This window comes from Macaca nemestrina, chromosome 2 (assembly GCF_043159975.1).
Source record: "Macaca nemestrina isolate mMacNem1 chromosome 2, mMacNem.hap1, whole genome shotgun sequence".
NCBI classification, from domain to species: Eukaryota; Metazoa; Chordata; class Mammalia; order Primates; family Cercopithecidae; genus Macaca; species Macaca nemestrina.
The window spans coordinates 21,335,514-21,352,878 of record NC_092126.1 but is presented as its reverse complement, the minus strand read 5'-3'; the positions used below and the strand labels follow the sequence as shown (position 1 = coordinate 21,352,878).

The 17,365-nt window shown below is 38.7% G+C and overlaps 1 protein-coding gene and 1 long non-coding RNA gene across 12 annotated transcripts in view; one reads left to right on the top strand and one right to left on the bottom strand.

Annotated features, from left to right (window-relative positions):
* Positions 1-13,348, top strand: part of LOC105488945 (leucine rich repeat containing 3B) — an 88,668-nt gene extending 75,320 nt beyond the window's left edge. For all 11 annotated transcript variants that reach the window (XM_011753465.3, XM_011753466.3, XM_011753470.3 and 8 more), the window contains one exon: positions 12,096-13,348. In XM_011753465.3, coding sequence (XP_011751767.1) covers positions 12,256-13,035 — 780 coding nt within the window. In that variant the 5' untranslated portion in view covers positions 12,096-12,255 and the 3' untranslated portion in view covers positions 13,036-13,348. The remainder of the gene's footprint in view (positions 1-12,095) is intronic.
* The window catches only part of LOC139361852 (uncharacterized), a 324,906-nt gene that overhangs the window by 43,654 nt on the left and 263,887 nt on the right, over positions 1-17,365 (bottom strand). The window lies entirely within an intron of this gene.

Genomic DNA, 17,365 nt, shown 5'->3' with positions numbered 1-17,365 from the left:
ATCATGGGAGCAAAATTTCTTTCTATTTTTGAGGTAAAGCATTTGGCCCAGTGCCTTGTACATAGAAGGTGCCCACAAAATGTTAGCCACCATCAGAATTATGCCCTTCATCCTCTTCCCTCATTATGTGGTTCACTTTCTTTACCATTCTATGATTCTGATTTAGCTGTGTATCTGAACGTGGATCCCTCTTGGAATAACATGAAAAAGTTGGTAAAATGAAATTATTGACTCTTTAGAAACATTGTCATAGCAGAGAGAAGACAAGGTGTAAGATGGTGAAGGCTCCGGCCGGGCGCGGTGGCTCACGCCTGTAATCCCAGCACTTTGGGAGGCCGAGGCGGGCGGATCATGAGGTCAGGAGATCGAGACCATCCTGGCTAACACGGTGAAACCCCGTCTCTACTAAAACTACAAAAAATTAGCCGGGCGTGGTGGCGGGCACCTGTAGTCCCAGCTACTCCGGAGGCTGAGGCAGGAGAATGGCGTGAACCCGGGAGGCGGAGCTTGCAGTGAGCTGAGATCAGGCCTCTGCACTCCAGCCTGGGTGACAGAGCCAGACTCCGTCTCAAAGAATTAAAAAAAAAAAAAAAAAAGATGGTGAAGGCTCCACATTGTCATAGCAGACATCAGTGTAAGATGATGATGGTGGTGGTGGTGGCAGTAGTACTAGGAGTGGTAGTAGTAACTCTGACTGAGAGTGTATCTTGTAACAACAGATCTTCTAAATGTTTTACATGTGTTATCTCATTTAATCCCCATCTCACCCTTGTGAGGTGGAACTTTTATTACCCTCATGTTCAGATGAGAAAACTAGGATAGAGAAACTATACAATGAGTTAGTGGCCATATTGGCCAATTAAAACCAAGTGCACCTTGCACATGTCTCATATGGCAGTGAAATGGAGCCCTGGAGTTCATGAAATGCAATTGCAGATGAGAATGACTGCTCATTTCACCTTGGGTTTCTATTTTGTGTCACTCTGAGGGGATAAGCCTTACTCTATCTAGGATTCCTTAGACTTTTTTGCATCACCAAATCTTCCCCTTGATTTTAAGGTGTAGAATCTCCCCTACCCCAAATTTTTATTTGAAAAATTTGAAACGTTAAGACAACTTGAAAAATTGGTACAATGAACACTTGTATATCCATCACTCTCCCTTTAAAAATTGTTAAATTTTTTCCACCACTGTTTCTCACTCTGTATAGGCAGGTATATTTCGTTTTCACTGAATAATTTGACAGTTGCAGTTGTTAAGACACTTTACCCCAAAATACTTTAGTATGTGCCTCCTAAGAACAACTGCCTCCATTCTACTCATATCAGGATAAATTTCAAGATGTGTAAATTTGATGCAATAATACCTTACATACAGTGTACATTCAAATTTCCCCCAGTTGTTCCAATAATGTCCCTTTCTAGGATTTCCTTTAAATCCAGAAGTTGATCTCTTGCATTGTCTTCAGTTTGCGACATCTCTTCTCTTTAATCTAGAACAGTTCTAAAGCCTGTGTTTTATTGTAATTTTTTTTTATTTCTTTTTATTTTTGCTTTTTGTTTTTCTTGTTTTTCTTCAGTGAAATTTCAAAAAGTCCAGATTAGTAAAATACCTCAAGTTGTGAATTGGTCTGATGCCTTCCTCTTGATTAGATTTGGGTTAAATATATATTGGCATGAATATTGTATGTGATGTGAGAATCATTTCCTAATTGGTTATACTTAAGAAAAAGAAATGTGAAACCCTCAAAACAGAATGATCTTATATTTTAGGAAAATAATTAAAAGTTAAACCTAATCATCTTTGAATGGTCATTGACAGTTTTTGAAGCACATTTCACATATATTTTATTGTCTCCTTGTAACTGTGAGACCATTGAGGTGGATATTATTGATGATAGTCCTAGGGCAACTAAGGGATGGAAGTACGAATGTTGTGCTAAATTCCTGAAATTCCTTCCTTGGGAAGCTGAGGTTTGAATCCAGTTTCTGAGTCTTCATTTGGATCTCAATCCTGTGTTTTTCCCACCAACCCAGTGAATATTATTACAGCATCTTGTGTAAGAAGGATAATGCAGGGTTAAGCAGGATATGTTTTTTAAAAAAATTGTGACACTCATCCTACTCAGAAGTACAACTGAATTCAGCATAAGTAAGGGCTTTCTAAAGGAAGCTTTCAAGTTATCCTGGACTCTGGTGAATCTTGGAGAGCCTACATTTATGTAGATTAGATGTTAAAAGTTTGCAAAGCTCTCACGTTGTAAATGTCATAAGCACTTGCTGTGAAATAATAGTAGAGAAACAGAAAGAAACCAAGATGGATAGATTCCCACTCAATCTCCCTACAAACTTGCAGCATGTTGCATAATAAATATGGATGTTAGCAGAGACATCGTGGTATCTTTATGCTGTGCTCAGTACCCACAGAGGGATAAATGCTGGGTTCATAAAAAGTGGGTTTTAAAAAATGTATTTGTTTGTTTTTCCAGTGAATTCATTGGTAGGAAAAACTTTAAATCCACTCTGAAGATCTATAAGCACTAGATCTTGTAGGAAGGAGTTAATGTGTTCAGAAGAGTCAGTTCTTTCCCAATATACTGAGGGTTTGCTTGAAGATTTATCTTGTGAAATAGATTTCAAAAGTGGAAAAGCAGTGCCTTAATTGACTGAGATCTAGAACAAATGGATTTCGTGTGATTTTGATAAAAGTTTTATATCAGAGTGGCCTTTAAGAAATTCTAACAGGAGAAGGGGTTGTCTCCCACTTTGATTTTCCCAACTTGGCAGAAAGAGGTCACAGAGGGCTGGTTAGGCATTTGAAACTCAGCATTTGTGTTTATAGACATTCATATAAAAAAGTAGCCAGGAAAAGAGATATAGAAACCAACGCATGTTAAATGAGACCTGTTCTGGGGGATATCTGATATGCAGGTTCTTTCCTTCTGCTAACCAGCTGTGTGGCTTTGAGGAGTCTCCATTTTATGAGTTCCTCTACTGTATTAACATAGAGACTAATAATGTCCACTATGTGTATTTGACAGCGCTGTTTAGAGATAATCAAATGAGAGCATGCATGTGAACTTGCCCCACAAGCTTCTAAAGTAGTTCACAAATGTAAGGCAAATGGATAATTTTAGAGCTTTTGACTTGGAAGTATACTTCCTTTAATTTAAAAATCCATCTTGGTCCTTGTTTCCTATCTTAGTGGAGTCAGTTTGGAAGGAAAAAAGTATAGTTTAGCTGTAAAATGGTGTATGGTGCCATGTTTGATCACACGTGCTCTGGAAGCCAAAGGACTTCAGTTAAGCTCTTGCCTGTGTAATTTAGCACTTGTTACCATAAATGGGTTATATAACCTCTTTAAGCCTCAATTTGTTCATCTGTACAAGGGTTGCAATTGCTACCTCTTAGGGGTTTTGTGAGAATTGTGGTGAGGTGATACATGCGTAACCAGCATAAAATGAAACTTTCCTTCTTGCCTCTACTGTTCCTTTAATTTCTATCCTCTTGATCATTCTCTTCTAGTCTCTGAATGCAAATTAGTAAGCCCCATAATGTTGTACTTACCCCTAGATAATAGATTGTCCTAATATTATTTTAAGTTACAAACTCAGTTAATTTAAACCAAAATAAAAATTAAAAATGATCATTTAAATGTCTAGTTTAAGAGATTTTAAAAACCCTGAATTTCATTTATTATTTAACTGTTCTCCCCTTCCCTTTGTTTCAGGCTCAAAGGGAAAGAGGATTTAGTAAGTGGCTTGATTTCTCTTCTCTGCCTTCCATTCCACCCCACCCCGAGGTGAGCATGACTGGGTGGCAGCTGCTCAGGAGGTAGAATTAATAGGATGAGAGGATTCAGGTCTCTTTCTCCTGAGGCTTTCATGCTCTCCCGCCATGTGGCTACCCTGACTCTGACAGTGGATTCATTTCAGGTGGCCACTTGCTCAAAATCTAAGTGTCTACGCTACAGTTTTGTGTTGCTGGAGTCCTTCTGTTCTACGAAGGAATCTTACGGGACAGTGAAATAGGACTCTAGATGCTTGCTCCTTGAAAATCTCTTCCCCTCTAGTGACCTCATTTGACCTATAGGAAATAGTTTCCCATCCCTTATTGACAAACTCTGGGAGTGTAGGCTCACCCCAACATCGAAACATCACCCCACTGCATCTCCAAACAACAGGTTAACCTGGTTCTTTTTCCAAGACACTCTGCCTCCCAACTCCAGGGGTCATGTAATAAACTTTCTCCTTTCCTTGGGAAGGTGACAAGACAGGTACCTCTTGACCTTTTTACTTTCAAAGTGGGCAAGGACACGTTGACTCACAGAACATGTGTCAGCCAAGCTTTATATGGTAACTTAACCCCTTAATTCCAAAAAAAGTTATATGGTAACTTTTTAACTCGACATTCATTTAACCAAGAACCTTGTCAGAATTTCAGTTTTACCATCCTGCTAGATGAGTTCATCATTTAACAAATACCTGATGTGTAATAAATGTCAAGCAAATGATAGCTGTGTTACAATGAAATGAGAATGGATTATAATTCATTTCAATAAATGTTTATTAAATTCTTACCATGGGCAATGTGAGAATGTAAAATGGGTAAGACACTGACCCCACCTGTTGGAACCTCATGGTCTAGCAGTAGAGAAGGTAAAGTGATGTCTTTAATATGAAGTAGAAAACAGTAAATAATATAGTAGAGGCTGGGATATTAGAGAAGGGAGAGTTTGGAGATTGCAAGAGTTCCTCGCCTTAAACAGTTCTGGATCTGCTACCAGATTATCCTCCTTTTAAATGAAAATATTCTCTGTTCTTCATGCATCTGTCTGCCTTGTCAGTTCATATCCTTGACTAAATGATCACAGCTATTGTTATTAATGGGCCACCTAAATGACTCATGGGCCAGATCTTTATAATTGGATTTTAAATCAGGAAAGCTATTCTACAGTGTAGAGATCTTCAGTTGGATTGGTTTATGATAAATTTTGTATCTGTGGAATGAAGTGCCATTCATCATCAGTTTTCTCCTCATTGAGCTATTTGTTGAGTTCATGTTTCTGTGTCTGTGTAAGAAAACATGGCGGAAGATACAACTGTAAAAGGAGATTGTTATGAACCATCGGGGGTCATTAGGGCTTTTGTGACCTGCAGGATGATGTGGTTAAGAGTGTTACTTTAACCTGACGTTAGAAGAATGGAAGCAGAGAGACTGGACACCAACAATTCAGGAAGGAGACTTTTGCTCTTTCAGAACAGGATGTTGGAGATCTGAATTAGGAAAGAGGCCATGAGAATGCAAAGCAAGGGACAGGTGGAATGGAGAATGGAAATAAAAACTTCAAGAAATCGGGATAGAAGAAAATGTGGTCTACAGTGGAGGCAGAAGTTGTTGGGTAAAGCTGAGTGTAAAATTATGATTTTACTTTTGGGTATGCAAAGTTTGAGGCCCTGAGGAACTCTTCCTGTAGTAGACAGTTGAGAATGGAAATGGAGAACTAAAGTCCATGACAGAACTCAGTGCTAAAGATGTGAATGAAGAAGTTATTATCTCCAAACATGATCCCAAAGACCAGCAGTGGAAAAATTACCTATGCAGTTTATTCGCTTGAATTAACCAGGTCCCAACTCTCTTTTCCTAATAATTTTAATCACAAATACACAGGAATTAGACGTATTGATGGTTTATGCAACCAATACTTATTTTGTAGATAACCTGATCATATAAATAAATCATATCTAAGCTCTATGATAGTCAATAAGACTAATTTTGGAAATACTGCATTAAAGATATCAAGTACTCAAACTTTAGGTTTTGTGAAAATAAACAAAAACCACCCAAATGAGAATAAGCAAATGCTATTCATTCAGAGCTTTCTATAGCAAAAGAGGCAACCACCATCCCTTGCATTTGGCGGAGAGACTCAAAGGCTGGCAGAGGAGTGTAAAAGCATTATAGTGAGAAAAAAGGAAGGCTTCACGTGAGTTCTGATTGAAGGCTGTTGACATGGGAAAGCTGGAGGTGGGCTAACTAGAAGCAGGGCAGCATATGTGATTGGTTAAGGGTGCATATCTAGTGTTCTTGAATTGGTCCTAAGTTGGAAGCAGGGTTAACATTTAGGAAAATTATCAGTTAATAATCAGCTTCTTGACTGATTTGGGTTGTTTGCTACAGAGATTGTGGTTTGGTTTCCTGGTCTGGTTGCTGCAGATTGTGCATCAGAAATCTATTTTTGTACATGGTGTGGCTACTGTCCGTTTGTATATTCAGTCTCTCGTCATGAAACATGTACTACTTTTAATAATTCATTGTTCTTTCATTTGCCTTTGCCATCTTGGCCACCATTGTTCAACTCTTTCATGCACTGAATAGTTGCTTTCTGAGGCATTAAATTTGGGTTCATTTTTTGGCTAATCCTATTTTAGCCAAATTTTAGCCAATATTATATTTTAAATATTTACTATAAAATAAAATATACGTTTATACCATAAGGAATTAAAACCATACAAAAGAATATAAAATAAAAGGCAATTCCTCTTCTCCCCCTGGCAGCCCGTCAGTTCCACTAGTCACTTGGGGTTAACCATTACTAATAGTTTCTGGCATATCCTTTTGGAAGTGATCTATACATATGTAAACATATTAATTACATATTTATATTTGCATATTTATCTTCTTTAAAAAATCTACACAAATGTGATTATAAGTATTTGCTTTTTTATTGAGCTGCTCTTTAGGGTAATCTTTGGACATCTTTATATCATCAATAACTTATTCTTCAATTTTAGATTTTTGATAGATAGTCCCAAATTGCTTATATGACAAGAGTGCACCAATCTATCCTCTTGTCAAGTGTTTGAGAACGCTTTGTTCTTAACATGTTTATTGACACTAAATACTATGCCTAATTTTAATCTAGATGATAAGTACTTTAACCTGAATTTATTGTACTGTCAGTGAAATCAAGAATCTTTTCATACAGTTTATTTTGTATACGTCATATGCATTGCCATTTATATATATTATTTCCCATCATTTTTCTTTTCTGCCTTTTTTTCTTTCTTTTTTTTAATTTTTATATTTAGAGACAGGGTCTTGCTATGTTGCCCTGGCTGGACTCAAACTTCTGGGCTCAAATAATCCTTGCACCTCAACCTCATAAGTAGCAGGGACTATAAGTGTGTACTGTTGCACCCAGCTCAGCTCTCCATTTTTTTAATTAGATTAGTTTATTATTCTTTTGAAAGGATTTTTTGTGTATTAAAATAATCAACCTTTTGTTTTGTCATTTGTTCTTTGACTTTGTTTATAACCTTAACTTTTTGCCATGGAGAAGTTTTAAATTTAAAATAATTAAATGTATGAGGGTTTTTTCCCCTTGATCTGAATTTTATGTTTTAAATTAAAAGCCCTTCCTGTTTTGCTATCTATTTCCTTTTTAATCAAATTCTCCTGTTTGGTAATAGAGTTGCATAGACTATAATTGGAAGAAACTGGTGTATCTGGCATTTCTCTGTGAATTGATACACTTAGTTGTCTCAGAAGGGTTAATAAAAGCTTTTGTGTTAGAATCTCTGAATGTTCCTGTCATTTAATGATGAAAAGAAAGAAATAAGCAGCAAGACAGTTGTTAATCAGCCACTGAATGGCCTGTCTTCTCACTGAATGAACACCCTGTTAAATGCACTGTTTTTTTTTTTCTTCTGGAAATGGTATTTGATGGTTGCCACCCAATCCCAGAATTAACTGCTAATGCTCAGAAACCTGGGTGGCAAGAAAATACGAGCGAGATATGAGTCTGGATAAAATAATTCTCCTTTGGGGTGCAGTGAATACTTAAACACCACATCCAGAAATATTATGGAGTCCTGCTTGACCCAGACATAGTTAAAGGGAATGAGTAGATGGGGACAGGGTAGTCCAGTGAGTCAAGATTTGCAGAGGGGGAGTTAGGAGGGAGGAAAGATGCTGTTTAACTTGGTCCGTCCCTTTAATAGATCTTATTCTTATCAGAAAGACAGGCAGTAACTGCTGTTGTTGTTTTGCCATTACCAGTGTGACCCCAGGTCCTTCTTTATGTTCTAACCACTCATTCTGAAGTTAGTAGGAAGGCAGTCTTCTTGCCCAGCAGCATAGCTTGTTTACTGCTTGGGGTTTGTGTATAGATGTGATTCAGTCAGAGCAGGAGGGAGTTTTAGGCTTCCAAGCTTTTTAGCCCTGTATTCTGCTGGATGATAACCAATGTCAGAAGAATATCCACCTCTTTTTCTCTGAGGCGTATAGCCTCATATCTTCTTTTTCCAACAGGCATTGTTGACCTATCTAGTAATATAAAGCAATGTCAAACTGCCAATCCCTTTGGAAATTACAGAACCAGTATCATGGAGTGGAAAGCAGCTCTTCCATCCTCCCTGGTGAAGATGACCTTGACTTGGTGCCTTTGGCTTTGTTGTCTACATCCTGGACATCTGTCTAAGTCTATTTGCACTGCTAAAGCAATAGAAATTTATTTCTTACAGTTCTGGAGTCTGCAAAGCTCAAGATCAAGGTGCCAGAAGATTTGGTTTCTGGTGAGGTCCTGTTTGTTGGCTTATAGATGGCTCTCTTCTCTCTGTTTCCTCACATGGCAGAAGGGATGAAGGAATTCTCTGGGGCCTCTTTTATAAGGGCACTAGCTCCATTCATGATGGCTCTGCTTTCATGACCTAATCACTTCTCAAAGACCCCACCTCCAAATATCTTCACACTGGGGATTAGATTTAGACATCAGAAAATGTGAAGGACACACATACTCAAACCACTGCAGCATCCCAGGGCTCAGCTGTCTACATCCTGCATCTTTTGTCACTTTATTCTGGTTGGGGGTGATGGCTGTAGAGGCTGACTCACAGAGGCTCAGCAATATAGCCAATCCCAGAAGACTTGATTCTCTTTTTATCAAACATAATAGAGAGAAAATGAAATACTCAGTTCAAGTCCAACTTCTTTGAAAGCAAGGGGTGCTCTGTATTTATACTCCTAACAAGCATTACATCTAGTTCACAGGTAGACCATTTGGGATATGATGGATTCCATCTCAAGAAAGATTGCAATCTGAGTAGAGAACTCAACCTGTGTCCTAAACATTTCTTATATGTGACCATGACCATTGGACTGATCCTTCTGGAGAAACCCTGAATAAGTGTAAAGAAGCCTGCTGAGGAAGAGTTCCATTCTTCTTTCCATCTCCTAGGAGCCTGAAACACATATGACTTTTCCTAAGTCCATTATGTTGCCGTGTAACACCAGTAGACATTTGATGAACCAATGTTTATGTTTAAAATATTTATAAAAATAATTGCCATGGAGAATAAAAAGCATAGCTAGACTCTTCAATATTTTGTTGCTTTATTCATATAAAAGATATTTATTTAGTCCTCACGATATGCCAAGCACTATGCTGGGTGTTGGGAATGTATCCGATAATAATAATAGTAACTATGGCTAAGAAGCATTGAACTTTTACTACCAATTTCATACTGTGCTAAGTGCTTTACATATATACTTCATATAACCCTCAAATCAACCTTGTAATTAGGTGCTTTTATCATCTTTATACAAAGATAAAGAAAATGAGATCCCCAGGAACACCACTACTAATAAGAATTAAAGTTGGGATACAGCCCCGATGCAGTGGCTCACACCTGTAATGCTAGCACACTGGGAGACCAAGGTAGGTGGATCACTTAAGGTCAGGGGTTCAAGATCAGCCTGGCCAACATGGTGAAACCCTGTCTCTACTAAAAATACAAAAAAAAAAAAAATAGCTGGACATGGTGGCATGTGCCTGTAGTTCCAGCTACTTGGGAGGCTGAGGCGGGAGAATTACTGGAACCCGGGAGGCGGAGATTTGCAGTAAGCCGAGATCACACCATTGCTCTCCAGCCTGGGCAACAGAGCAAGACTCCATCTCAAAATAAAATAAAATAACAAATAAAGCTGATAGCAAACTCAGTGTACTTTCTACTTTTTAATTGCTTACTGTTGTCTCTGCAAGAGGCAGAAACAAGTCTCTGTCCTCATGGAGCTTGTACTCTGAATAGAGAACACTTTACTACACCAAACTCCTTTAATGAATCCCAAGAGAAATATGAAGTGTCCTCCAGAAACGGCTTCTCATCTTTCAGCATGTTTTAGGCTGGTTGCACATACTCAGTGGAATCACTTGGTTGATGTGGACTCCCTTTATTTTCTTCAATTACATTAATTTCTTCTATCTCCTGTGTTTTTCTCATGCCCCTTTCCTAGAATTCATTGCCTTGTCCTTCTACTCCTCTGTCTTCTCTCTTCCCTTTCACACCTGTTTATTTTTTTTCTTTCCCATCTAGATTCCTATAGTCCCCAAGTGCTATGCAAGACAGTTTTGAAGGGAAACATGAAAGGGAGGATACTTTCATTGCCAATGAAATGCTCTGGTGATAGAGGGCTTAGTAAGCTTAGGGTCTCTCTAGCATTCTCTGGTACTTAAGGGACTCAGTTTTCCAAAAGCACATCCACTGCATTCTGCTGTTGCTAATCTCATTTTTTCCATGATTAACAATCCAGATCATTATGTTTTCAGCTCACATTAATCATTAATCTTCTCTTCTGTGAGTTCGGTAACATTTGGAGTCATTTCTCTCTGTATTTATCCATCTGGGATCTTCATAAAAGATAAGTTTTCAGAAAGTCATTAGTTGCTCATGCAGAAAGTTGTGTGTTGTTCACTGCTGTAAGAGGAGTGAATGCTCTTCTTGTTTCTCAGATCCTGGGAGGGAATCTTCTCAGTCAGGCATGGGTTCCCTTTGAAATGCAGAGGGACCCCTCACTTGAGCTCCATGGGGTCCTCAACTTGGCACAGTATTCATAGCATAAAAGATAGGGCTGCAACATAACAGCATCATAAATCACAATAAGCAATGCTTGCTAAATACTTATAGAGCAGATGAGATTGGAAGAGAGTGTGTGGATAGTGGAAAGGGTTTTGATATTAATGAGTCAGAACAAAGACTTTGGCTTGAGTCCTGTCTCTACATCTCAATCTGTTTGACCTTGTGCAAGAAACCTCATCTCTCTGGGATCCACTTGTCTCCTCTGTGAACTGGTCCCAAAGATGTGTGCTTTCCTCTCTATATTAAAGGGTAATTTTGAGAGTTAACTTATATTCTTATCTCTGCTCTCTGCTGTCGAGTAAGTTTCATAACTTTGTTCATATCACTTAATTTTGCAATTTCTGTGGCCTCTGCCAACACTAACAGTATATATATGCAACACATAGAGAGTGAAGTTTATTGGGAAAGTTTTCAAAGCCAGTATTTCTTAATTCTCTTGTTATATAAAAAAGTCTTATAGGTGTGTGTCATATTTAAGCATTTATTGGGATGGGGATATGGTCCTTAGAAAAGAGAGAGAGGATCCTCTGGAAATTAAGTTAAAAGCATCCTCCCAGGTATAATGTAATTTTAAGAGGTCACAAGGAAGGCAACTATCCTGGAGGTTCTTGGTTGTCAGCCTCTAGCAATATTTTGTTGTGAAGGTTGGAATGCATTTATTCTTTTCTTAATTCAAGTAAGATGTTTCTTTAGAGACAATATTCCAAATTGGGCATCCATTCAAAAGCCATGACAGATATCCCTGTCTATAGTCATTAACCATGAAATACTGGTATTATATCTCATTGCTGCCCAAGTGCAGGACTAAATTGCATTAATGCATCTGTTGTCTCAGAAAGGGTGAGCGGCGTAATTAAATTTTATTTCTGTAGAATTAGGAGGGGTCCAAGATGTGGAGATCAGCAGAGAAATAGGGAGTGTTTGTTCTCATTCTATCCAACTGAAAACCAGGCAACAGAATTCAGAAGTATTTTCATATATTGACAGTTCTCTCCCCCAGCACTTGGGATTTGAACAGGAGACTCCCATTTCACAGAGAATTCCTAGTGGCATTGATGGAAATTACCTGCATAACCTAACCCCCTACCCACATAGAATGCCAGACACCTGAGAGCACCTTTAATTACAATGTACCTCCCTTTGCAAAGGAGCTAATTGCATCTGTTTCCCTTTCCTTTAGGTGCCCAAGCAAGGACAGAAATAATGAAGAGACACATGTGTTAGCTGCAGCCTTTTGAACCACGCAAGAAGGAAATCAATAGTGTGGACAGGGCTGGAACCATTACCACACTTGTTGGAGTAAATGAGGAATGGGCTCGTGATTATGCTGACATTCCAGCATGAATCTGGTAGACCTGTGGTTAACCCGTTCCCTCTCCATGTGTCTCCTCCTACAAAGTTTTGTTCTTATGATACTGTGCTTTCATTCTGCCAGTATGTGTCCCAAGGGCTGTCTTTGTTCTTCCTCTGGGGGTTTAAATGTCACCTGTAGCAATGCAAATCTCAAGGAAATACCTAGAGATCTTCCTCCTGAAACAGTCTTACTGTATCTGGACTCCAATCAGATCACATCTATTCCCAATGAAATTTTTAAGGACCTCCATCAACTGAGAGTTCTCAACCTGTCCAAAAATGGCATTGAGTTTATCGATGAGCATGCCTTCAAAGGAGTGGCTGAAACCTTGCAGACTCTGGACTTGTCCGACAATCGGATTCAAAGTGTGCACAAAAATGCCTTCAATAACCTGAAGGCCAGGGCCAGAATTGCCAACAACCCCTGGCACTGCGACTGTACTCTACAGCAAGTTCTGAGGAGCATGGCATCCAATCATGAGACAGCCCACAATGTGATATGTAAAACATCCGTGTTGGATGAACATGCTGGCAGACCATTCCTCAATGCTGCCAACGATGCTGACCTTTGTAACCTCCCTAAAAAAACTACCGATTATGCCATGCTGGTCACCATGTTTGGCTGGTTCACCATGGTGATCTCATATGTGGTATATTATGTGAGGCAAAATCAGGAGGATGCCCGGAGACACCTCGAATACTTGAAATCCCTGCCAAGCAGGCAAAAGAAAGCAGATGAACCTGATGATATTAGCACTGTGGTATAGTGTCCAAACTGACTGGCATTGAGAAAGAAAGTAGTTTGCGATTGCAGTAGAAATAAGTGGTTTACTTCTCCCATCCATTGTAAACATTTAAAACTTTGTATTTCAATTTCTTTTGAATTATGCCACTGCTGAACTTTTAACAAACACTACAACATAACAAATAATTTTAGTTTAGGTGATCCACCCCTTAACTGTACCCCCGGTGGTATATTTCTGAGTAAGCTACTATCTGAACATTAGTTAGATCCATCTCACTATTTAATAATGAAATTTATTTTTTTAATTTAAAACCAAATAAAAGCTTAACTTTGAACCATGGAAAACAGAGTGACTTATTGGTCAAGAAAACAGTATAGTCATTCTACTTGCTCTAAAGAAAAACAGACAACCTTTATGAACTCAAAGAACTATCACAATGAAAAAATGTGTTATTAAGCCCTACTGTACACTGGGGAGCCATAGCTGAATTATTGGCTGAGTTAAGTATCTGTCAGACTCTAAAATACTGAACTTTACTAGGTGGTTATACACAAGTGTGGCATCCTTTAGAGGCTTAAGTCAGGATGCCTTTTGGCATTTACTCTTCAAAAATAGATATAATTAGCTATTGAATCCAAATACTTATTGTACCTTTGCGCTATGCTGGACAAAATGGAAAAGAAAAAGACAGCACATAGCCTGTCCTCAAGACGACTTTCTGGTGGACTGGGGCATGTTTGACAAATGTAGAAATGCTTATGCTAGGGAAGAAGGTCCTTGTAATCATGTAGCATCAACTGGGTGCAAGCACTGTGAGAGGCATTTTTATGTTATTATTGTGTCTTTAAACTCTCCCAACAAGAGAAGAAAGTGACAACTGCTCTATTTACATAGGGAAAAACTTCAAGTAAGAGAGGTTCATTGATTTACTAGGTAGAAAGTCTTAGAACTTAAATTTGAATCAAATCTTTCTGTCTCCAAAGACAGGTCTTCACATTAAATTCCTACGGAGTTGGTTTATAGTTATAATTTTCTTAGATTAGGTACACAGTTCTATGAGTTTTAAAAAATATATACTCCTGGGCATCTGTCATACAATCAAGATATTGTGTCCTTGTCATTGGCCAGAGATAGGAGAAAGCACATTTGGTTCTTGGAAGTAGGGAATTGTGTGGAAGTTATTGGTTTTAAGGTACCATTACAGATAATCCTTAAAACTTGGGTGGGATCTCATAAGATGATGATGTAGACAAGGAAGATAGAAGAAGCAGAGCGAGCAGAGGGATATCATATAGGGAGGTGTTTGGGATGAAGGAGTCTGTGCAAAGAAGTGAGAAACAAGGCTGGAACTATATAGTAGAGATCTCAGTTGCAGACTAAGGAATAGTAGAACTGATGGCATTTATGGAACACTTACTATGCAACAAGTACTTTCTTTGGAGTATCTTAATGAATCCTTACAAACTCCCCTATGAGATAGTCTTTTGTGAATGAGAGTCAGAGACACAGGAGTTAAGTAATTAATACAGAGTTTGTAAGAATAGCAGGCATTGAAACCCAGTCTGTCAACTCCAGAAGCTATGAACCATTTATCCACTGTGCTGCCTTATGCTCATCAACTTTCCTACCTAAAGTTGCTGATTCCTCAGACCTATAGTTCTGCAGTCTTCTATGTGATGGTTTTATTTTTTTAATACCACAAAAATAGCCCTTTGTGAGATTTATGTAGGGAAGAGGGAACCTCTGCCATTTTGAGACACTTAGCCTTCTCCAACCCAAGTTAGGGTATCTTTGGGCCTAATATTTCTGCTCTCAGAAAGCCCTAGAGGTCCTAGGTAGCAATAGTATCTTTAAATGTTTATTTATTGTAAGGGACAATCAGGGTCAGCTAATCCAGGACCTGTGGCGAGGCATGCAGAGTACTGCGGCCAGGCTCTGCTCATAGTACACACCCCAGGGCCATGGGCTTTTCACCCCAACCCCACCAGACTTGCTAAAAGTGTTATATCTAGTCTAGAAACCTGGGGTAACTCCTCGATGTAAAATTCAGGATACAGGCCCGAGAATTCCTGCATCCCAGCAAGAAGGAAGCCAGAATGTCTGCTTTTACTAACTGAATTGAGAATTCACCTTCCCAGTGAGATTGAAGCTTTGTTGAAGATTTATCGCCCCCTGGAGGGCAATACTATAATATATCTCTGCAGGTACTCTAGAAAGATACCCAACTGAACTGAAATACACATATTTTTTCCTATAGAATAGGAAAATCAAGCCTTTGCTAAGACAACCCTTTAAAAAAGTAAATTAACTGTATTTATTTGAGTATATGAGTCGCATTCATTTTAGAAAAGCTTTCACAAATCAGATAATCCATTCCAGGCTGCTTCTTCCAAAATAATCTTTGTGTCCTCACTAATGAGAGCTTATTTTCCCAATGGTCAATTGTATTATTCAAGTAAAAGCACTTGTGAAGCAAAAATCCCTGAAAAGGATTGTAAATATAGTCATATCCTTGTTCAGATGCAGGAAAGTTAAATTTCCACATATTTACTTTGAAATTCTCCATATACATAGAGCTGAGAGATGTGTCATAGGTTAATAATTCCCCTGCCTGAATTATATGTGTAGATTTTTAGTTAATAGTGCCTCAAGTACTTTTTTGTTTTTGTTTAAAAAGAACCTTTAAGTTCGGTTGCCATGAATCAGGTATAAGCCACTGGAGGAGAAAATTAATTCTTTTGTTTGTTTCATTATTTTAAAATAAATACCAGGCTATGGCACCCATTTATGATCAGAATTGAGAGGAAATGCTCTTCCTGCCAGCTTGTGGGAATGCTCTGTCCCCCAAGGCCAACAGTATATGCTGCCAATGAGTGAAAGGAACTAAGACTCAAGTCTGCACAGAAAAAGGCCCAACATGTATGCTTCAGTTTTGATCCCAGCTTGACCCTTAATTTTCCAAACCTTTGCAGATGGAGAGCTACCTATTTGGGGACTGTAAGATTTTTGAAATTAACTATCAACTCAAGGCACATAGTATCTTACCTATATCTTACCTTCTAAACATTTTAAATAACAGCTTTTATCAGCCTCCTGTTTTGGCATCTGTTTCTTAACCCCAACCTTTTAAATTCAGAAATACCTAGGAATTTTAGCCTAATCTTTGACAATGTGCTTATCTTTGAAGCAAGGAAAATCATAAAACATGCCAACCCAACTGGAACATTTTTAACAAAGTGATGAAAAGTTATGTAATGGAAGATTTAACTTTCAAGAACACTTTGGCAAATTGTAATGCAATGATATACAAAATCTGCCAGGTACGCATTGTTCTTTTTTACGTCCTTCTCTGATTCTTCACAATAATTCTTGTCCTGACATCAGCAAACATAAGGCAGCCTCGGACGTGGGTAGGTTTTCCTTATTGGTTTAATACTTTCAATTCATATAGTAAGTTCTCTCATCTATCGGCAGAGTTAAGAAGTGGAAAATTCTGCTTAATTAAATGTCTTTGTTACTACAACTAGGTGAATGCCTAGATTGTTAGGGCTGGGAGAGTCTTAGGGATGAGCTTGCCTACTTAATTTACAGGTGTTGAAATTGAAACTCTTGCAGGCCTGCAGATTAGCACCGTGTCCTCATGTTCCCCAACCAGTGTCCCTTAAAGGACACTAATTTCCTCTCTTGATAAACAACACAACAACATACACCATGAAAATGTCACTGGCCATCAGCAAGTTTCCTTGAGGATTCGAAAGGCATGTAAGGCTCCCACACTGTCACAGAGTCACAGTAAAGATTATTTATGATTCCAAAAGCCCTCTTATTCTTTCAAGATAGGATGAGGAGATCAGTTTGCCTTTTAAAACAGCCCCCAGATAACATGTTCCATGTTGAGCATGACCTGGTTTCCCAGTGGAGAGGTGGAGAAAATGATCCTGGTGCAAGTTGCTGGAGAGGGAGAGTTGATTAGCATTTGTTTCCTTGAGTAACAACATAAACCACAAGTGATTGAGTGCATCCCTGCTTGGCATGAGGAGAATGACTGTCCATAAATGATGCCCTTCTCCATTTCCAGAGCCCTTGTTAGCTTGACTTCCCAAAGTGATATCACTCATCTGTCAAGCTGATTGGGTCTGACCCGTACAGAGCAAACCAGAGGCAATCTCAATTACCACACATTTATAAATGTCCTGTCCAGCTCATTCCGAAGTCCAAATAGGTGAATCTGAATTCACACAGAAAGGAAGATCTGCATTCCTCATCCACATTTGCCCACACTCATGATACGGATGGTCCCAAATGTGCCATATGACTTAGTGGGCTACATATCCCCAGCCAGGGCCACTCC